Here is a 6,815-nt window from a genome sequence, read left to right as displayed (position 1 = left end):
AAAGAATGGCAGAGATGGTTTCTTTCTCTTAATCTAGGTATGAGGGTCCGAAAGCAAGTGTATAGACAATAGAAAACATTACACATACACATTTTTTTTAAAGTCACGAGTAGCTCTCTTCTTCAATTAATTAGCACATGACTCAGAACTACTGCAGAGACAACTCTCGCATTAATAACAATGTGTATAACACAAACATCTTCCTAGACATGCACATCTTCCATTCTTAATTTTTAAAACCTCCAAACAGAAGAGGAAGTTCTCCTCCAGACAGTATGGAAACATCCGACATCCGAGGAGTTGCTGCGAGGGGCTCCTCGGGAGCCACAAAGTCACACTAGAAACCCGCTCCTCCAGCTGCGCAGCCAGAAAGGGAAAAGCAAGGGGCACCCACAGAACTACCACTCCTAGGAGCCAGACATTCTTTCCCTTTGCTGCACCCCTATACGGCTACAAGGGCGACAGAGCTGGGGATGGCCTCGTTTCCCTTGGTCTCCTGGGCCTGGATTGGACTAGCTGCGGCCTAGATGTCCTCAGGACCCAAGGCCTAGGTGGAGTAGATGCGAGGGTCGCGGGCTCTTAGACCCGAATTTACAGAACCCTCGCTCACCCTCCTGCGGCCTCAGGCGTTTGTGGCTCAAATAATTCCTGTCCCTGTCACACTCGGCGCTAGGTCACAGCGGGCGCCTGGGGCAGATTGGTGTGGCCCCGGCAGGGGCTAGCTGATCAACGCAACTGGGCTCGCGCGCCTGCGGAGGCTGCGGGACACGTTGTCACCCGTGAGCAATGAAGTGCCTGTGACCTTTACACCGGGTCCGGGGCTCCTAAACACACGTGTGTCTCAAAAACAAAGGCGGCGGCGAGCGAGGAGGAAACAGGAGTAGCGAGGCCAGGCCGTGGGCCAGCCACAGCCGCGGGGCGAGGAAGGCAGCGGGCGCTGCGGGTGCGGGACACAGAGGCCCTCGAGGCCACTGGTCCCGCCACCGCGGCCCGGGTCCCCACGCTCCAGCCCCCGACCTTCCTTCGGCGCAGTCTTCTGGGCACCCCGACCCCGCTGTGATGAACCCATCCGACTCAAGCTGGAGGGAGGGTGTCGGGGTCTCCATTTGCCCCACAGACTACTTTCGGGAAGAGGCCACCGGGACCCGAGCGGGAACCGGAGGGCGGCGGTGGCGGCGGCGGCGGCGGCGGGGCGGGGGCGCGCGGGAGGAGGAAGCGGCTGCGAACGCAAACAGAAGCCGGCCGCCGCAGCGGGTAATTACCCCTCATTAGCTCAGGAGCCTTCCCGGCCCCGAGCGGCGTCCTGGAGGCCGGCGTCGGGGCTGGACGCCACTCCGAAATGCTCGGGCGCCCGGAGGGGCCCAGCTGCAAAGCCGGAGGTCGGCCGCGGGTCTCCATTCGCCACCCCTAGCCCAAACAGATGAAACGGACATACCGAGAACCGGCCAGCCCTCTCCGGTCCGGCCTTGGGTCGCTCAACAAGGGGACAGGGCCATCGGTCACCTGCTCAGGTCTCCCGCAGGCCTAGACAATGCCCAGCTCTGGGTGTTTAATTCCCAGCTCCACACTGGACTCCCCAAAGTAAAGTTGGGCTCCAACTCCTAGAGTTTTGTAAATAGACTCTACCTTCTCTCCCCTTCCCGCCCCGTCCCCTGAAAGGGGTAACCTGAGGGCGGAGGGGGGGGGGGCAGCCTAGGTACTCAAGGCTAGGACAGTCCAGAAAACACTTATAGCTGCAGTGAGGCCAGCCCCAGCCGGCCTGCCCGGAGGAGACGCCCTGCCAGCGCCACTGTGAGCTTCCCTGGCTATTAAGTTACCGCTTTGAGCGGCGGGAACCCAGAGAATCAGAGGCCACGTAAGGCAGTTTTTGACTGAAATTAGAGTGTATTTATTTGCAGCAATCCTTTAACAATGATCAAATTTTGACAACAAGCAACAGCAATTACTGCTTAAGTGTTGCCTCTAGATAGGAGCGGCAGATAGGAACCTGCTTTATCTCGAAAACAAACTGAAGGCCTGAATGTCTGTAATCAAACCGCCATCTCCCAAAGTCTGATTGACAGGGCAGATCACCCTAAGATAATGAATTTATTACATTTCCTGGGTTATTTACAAAAGGGGGGAGGGCCAGTCCGGATTGCCCCCTAGGTGTAACTGTAAATTTACAAGAAAAAATTGGTTTGAAAAGAAACCACCCTAGACTAATGTTCTTTCTGCCTTCTTACTCTTCCGGCTGGTTATTGCTGTAAATGCTCAAAAACAATTGTTCTACAAACATATCTCCTAAAAGTTTCCCCAGGATTAAATATCCATTTCCAACCCACAGTATATTTATATTAAATCCTTCTGTGTGCTACATGAAGAATTGTAACTATGGGTGAGTTATATACATACGTTTAAAAACTAGTTTATTTTTCCACTTACAAAGGAATGAAACTGATAGAAAAAAAATCGATTTGGCATCTGGCTCACAGGTATGTATAACACCATTGCAATCTATGTGGGACAGGAAAGCCACTGCCCAGCTGTGAGTGTCTTGAGGCATCTCAGCATCTCTGAGCACAAGTACCACGATGGTAACACGGCTGCTGATTCATGGCCTTAAAAATTGCCAAATCATGTTTTGTAGTTACTGAGGAAAAGTATTTGTTCATATGCCAACTCAGATGTGTTTAGGAAATTATCTTTTTAATAGCCACAAAGCAAGCTGACTATATAGCACGTTTTGCAGAGAATGCTGTAGGAAAAAAAAATCTAAACAATTTTTAAAAATGCTTCTAGCAAAATTTGACATGAACTACAGGAGGTTTTCTCCACATTTCAGAAATGTGGCAGAGATTAGGGAACTCTACAATGTCTGCTCTGAAATCTTCCCTTTATATTAAAGCTGTATTAAAGTATCCAGACATATAGGTCTTATTCAAACTGAATGGCAATTTATTTATAAACAAACAATGGATATGATCAACAAAAAGAAAAGGATGATAGAATGAGATTAATACAGTTTCCCTTTTTATAACGAGAGAAAAGGCACATTTTAAAGTTTCAGGCAATTTAACTTTAAAAGCTTTTGGAACACTTTCTTGGTGTTTGGTCCGTCACATCCAACTACAAATTAAAAATAAATTACTATGTTGCAATTTACATTTAAAAACAAGTCCAGGAATAAAAAGAAAGCGATTTTCATAAACAGGGACTTTCCCCTTCTTTCATCATAGGATAAAATACTATCTTACAGGTGAGAGGCAAGGCAGAGGGACAAGACGAAGGAGCAGGAAAGTCTCTGAACGCAAGAGGAAACTTACGTGGTATCTGCAGTAAACTGCCCTTTAATAAACCATGGTTTTTGCTGTCTGTACAAAATAGTTTACCGTTTTGCTTACTTAGATAAGGCAAAGTGGCGGAGGCTCTACGTTACTTTTAGGAAAATCGGTTGTCTTTGAGCTGGTGCTGGGGAGTTGAATACCGGGAGAGATTCTGTTCGCTGGTGTGATGAATTTTCTCAGGTTTTAAAATTTGTATGTTTTTAGTTTCGATTTTGCAGTGTTGGGTTCTTTTACTGTTCCTGCTCTGGGGTTCCGTTCTGTTCGGCTCTGAGGGTTCCGGGGATGGAGTCAGAATTTACTACAGTCATAGACGAAAGCCCCCGACGTGCGGTACAGGGACTGGCTGGTAGGAAAAGCCATCTGACAGCTACTATTTCCATTCACCGGAGAGTTGTTCAACCCTATCCGCTGAGACTCGAACATCTCCCGCACCGAGTGGAAGTTCTGCTGCTGCCCAGGATAGCCCGCGGCCGCCGCCGCCGCCGCCGCGCTCGCCAAGTGGCCCAGGTCTCCACCTGCCTGGTTCAGGTACCATGATGTGAGCCGGCCTTGGTGGGCTGCAGGATGGTGGCTGGCCTCCTGGCCGCCCCCTCCGTGACTCAGGGACGAGGAGCTGCTGCTGGTGACTGGGGGCAGTGAGTAGTCAGGCAGGGGGTCGTCTACCGCCGCGCTGCCCGCGCCCCCGGGCGGGCCCTGCAAGTGGCCGCCGCGCTCGCCCGCCGCGTACAGGCTCATGGCCTGCAGGTTGCAGTGGTAGGTGCCCGCGCCCCCGGTGGCCCCCGCGCTGCCCCCGCCGCCGCCGCCGCCGCCACCGCCGCCTCCCGAGCTGCCCGCACTGGAGCTCTGGCTGCAGGGGGAGCTGTAGAGGGAGCTCTGGCCGGGCGAGTAGGCGCCCAACGCCAGCGGGGGCGCGATGCCCGCCCGCGAGGACGCTGCCGCCGCCGAGGCCAGGAGGCCCGAGCCGAGCTCCGCGGCCGAGCCCTGGGGCGACCCCCGCAGCGACGTCATGATGTTGTCCACGCTGAAGCCCTGGCTGTGGTGCGGCGGCTGAGCGGGCTGTGGAGGCGGCGCGGGCTCTGCAGTGTCCAGGCTGAGCGGCCGCGCCGACGGCAGGCTGCCCGGGGGGCTGTTCCCGCTCGACAGGCTGCTGCTGCTGCTGTCGGGGCTCTCGATTTTGGGCACCGTGGCGGCGCTGCCGCTGCCTAGGGCGGCAGCCGGGGACAGGGGCTGGGGCGGCGAGGGACACGTACCGTTCTCTGTCTTGATGTCCTGGATGCGCACGGGTGGCGGCTGCGGCCCGGGAGCGGAACCCTCGGCCTGTTCCGGGGGCGCGGGCGCGGGCGCGGGCTGGCGACCGGCCGGCGGCGGCGGCGGTTCCTGGAGGTGCAGCCTGCCCTTCTCCTCCTTGTCCTTCACCGCGTCCTTCTTCTTGAAGCGCCGCCGCCGCCGCAGGAAGCTGCCGTTCTCGAACATGTTGTAGGAGTCCGGGTCGAGCGTCCAGTAACTGCCCTTGCCCGGTTTCTTGTCGTCGCGGGGCACTTTGACGAAGCACTCGTTGAGCGAGAGGTTGTGGCGGATGCTGTTCTGCCAGCCCTGTTTATTGTCCCGGTAGAAAGGGAAGCGGTCCATGATAAACTGGTAGATGCCATTCAGGGTGATCTTCTTGTCCGGGGCATTCTGGATGGCCATGGTGATCAGAGCGATGTAGCTGTAGGGCGGCTTCACCATGTCCTTGGGCTGCGGCTGCGGCGTGTAAGGCCCGTAGGCGCGCGCCATGCTGCCCGGGTACTGTTCAGCGTGCGCGGGGTGCGAGTACACGCTCATAGGGGCCGGCATGGCGGTGTAGCCGCCCCCGGCCGCCGCCGCCGCCGCGCGGTAGTAGCTCTGCTCGCCGCCGAGGTAGGGCACCACTCCCAGGGAGTTGGGGCTGGACACGGAGTAGCGCGCCTGCATGGCCCCGGCTCGCCGCCGCCCGGCGCAGCCCGCTGCCCCCCACCCTCGCTCGGGCCGGGCCGCGCCGCACCGGCCGCCGAGTCCGAGTCCGAGTCCGAGTCTGAGTCCGGGCCGCGCCGAGCTGCTGCGGGCCCCGCCGGGCTGCGTCTGTCCCGGCCGCGGCGGCCTCCTTCTGCCTGGGGCCGCTCGGCCTGTCCCTGCGCTCGCCTGGCGCCTCGCACCCCCCCTCAGTTCCCGCGCGGGCAGCTAGGGAGGGGAGCTGCACAGGGAGGGGGCCGGACGAGAAGCCGCAAGTAACGAGGAACGCGCAGAGTAACTTCAGGCGCAGTCTGGGCAAAAAAAAAAAAAAGAGACAAAAGTTAAAAAAAAAAAAAAATCCCAAAAACAAGAAGGCGCCCGGCTCGCCACACTGCTTGCGCCTTCCAGGAGACACTGCTCGGGGCTGCTGGCGAAGGCGGCCAAATAACCAGGGGCGGGGGCAGCGCGCCGGCCGCCTTCCCGGGCCCCCGCGTCACCTTTTCTCAGTCTCTTGCGCCGGCCGCTTAAGGAAGCATTGGGAAAACTTCTGAACTTTTGAGCATCCGTCACCCAGGCGAGGACTTTTTTACGCAGTTACATTTTTTTCCGGGCAGCGGAGCCCCGCCCCGCCACGGAGGCGGCAGCCAATGGGAGGCCAGAGCCGCCTCTGAATGAGCCAGAGGCCGAGCCCTGCCGGCCCGCTCCCGGCCGCTGGAGGACTGCGGGGCTGACCACACGCGCGCCGGCTGCTCGGGCCCGGCGCCCGCACCCCTGCCCACAGCTCGCGATCGGTTCTTCCACCGCACCCAGCCACTCACTGTCAAACACTGCCCCTTGCTCCCTGCGGTCCTCGGGGACTCCCATTGTTCCCTCAGACTTTCCGAGTCTTCACCGGGGTGGGGGTGGGAGGCAGGACCCTTGTTGCGTTCACCATTCCCAGGCCTCCACCGAGTCCTCGATTCTCCCCTGCACAGGGTCTGCCTCAATCCTTAGTCTGTCTGTCTGTCTGGCTGGCTGTCTCCAGCGCCTGGGTTTCTCCGGCCTTCCCAGCCCTCCGCCTGTCCCCTGGCCTCTCTATTCCGAACCTCCCTCCCCCGGCTATCAGCGGTCACACCGACGCCCCTTCCTTGCTCCGCCGGCAGGTTCTCCAGTCCGGTTCTAGGGTCCGAAGGTTCAGTCACAGCTGCCGGGTTTCCAGTGGGGACCAACGTGGTATTTCGGATGCCTAGCCCCACACCCTAGTCGCAGTGAGAGGAGGGGTTAGAAACCTCCCCGAAACTTCAGAACTTGGTTCAGCTGATAGACTGTGTAGGCCAGGCTGAGGAGCTCGGGGTTGTTGGGCGTTCCAGGGCTTAAAGAAGCCAGAGAGTTCGGGCTAGGAGGATTCCAGAAGTTTCGTTAGCAAACCATGCGCAGCCTCTCTGTCCTGCCCAAAGCATTTTGGTTCAAAGGGCCAGTTAAGTTCAAAGGGCTCGGTGACAACAGTAGGTATAATGATGAAAAGAGTCAGAAAATATG

The 6,815-nt window shown here is 57.5% G+C and overlaps 1 protein-coding gene across 1 annotated transcript; it reads right to left on the bottom strand.

Moving 5' to 3' along the window:
• Positions 1-2,914: 2,914 nt before the first annotated feature.
• LOC113835001 (forkhead box protein C1) lies at positions 2,915-5,899 on the bottom strand. Its single transcript, XM_027409290.2, has one exon. It carries the CDS (start codon positions 5,277-5,279, stop codon positions 3,615-3,617), a length of 1,665 nt encoding a protein of 554 aa, XP_027265091.1. The 5' UTR covers positions 5,280-5,899; the 3' UTR covers positions 2,915-3,614.
• Positions 5,900-6,815: the final 916 nt, after the last annotated feature.

This window comes from Cricetulus griseus, chromosome 3 (genome assembly GCF_003668045.3).
Source record: "Cricetulus griseus strain 17A/GY chromosome 3, alternate assembly CriGri-PICRH-1.0, whole genome shotgun sequence".
Classification (NCBI taxonomy): domain Eukaryota; kingdom Metazoa; phylum Chordata; class Mammalia; order Rodentia; family Cricetidae; genus Cricetulus; species Cricetulus griseus.
The sequence above is the reverse complement of the archived record's forward strand: the minus strand, read 5'-3'. Positions and strand labels throughout refer to the sequence as shown.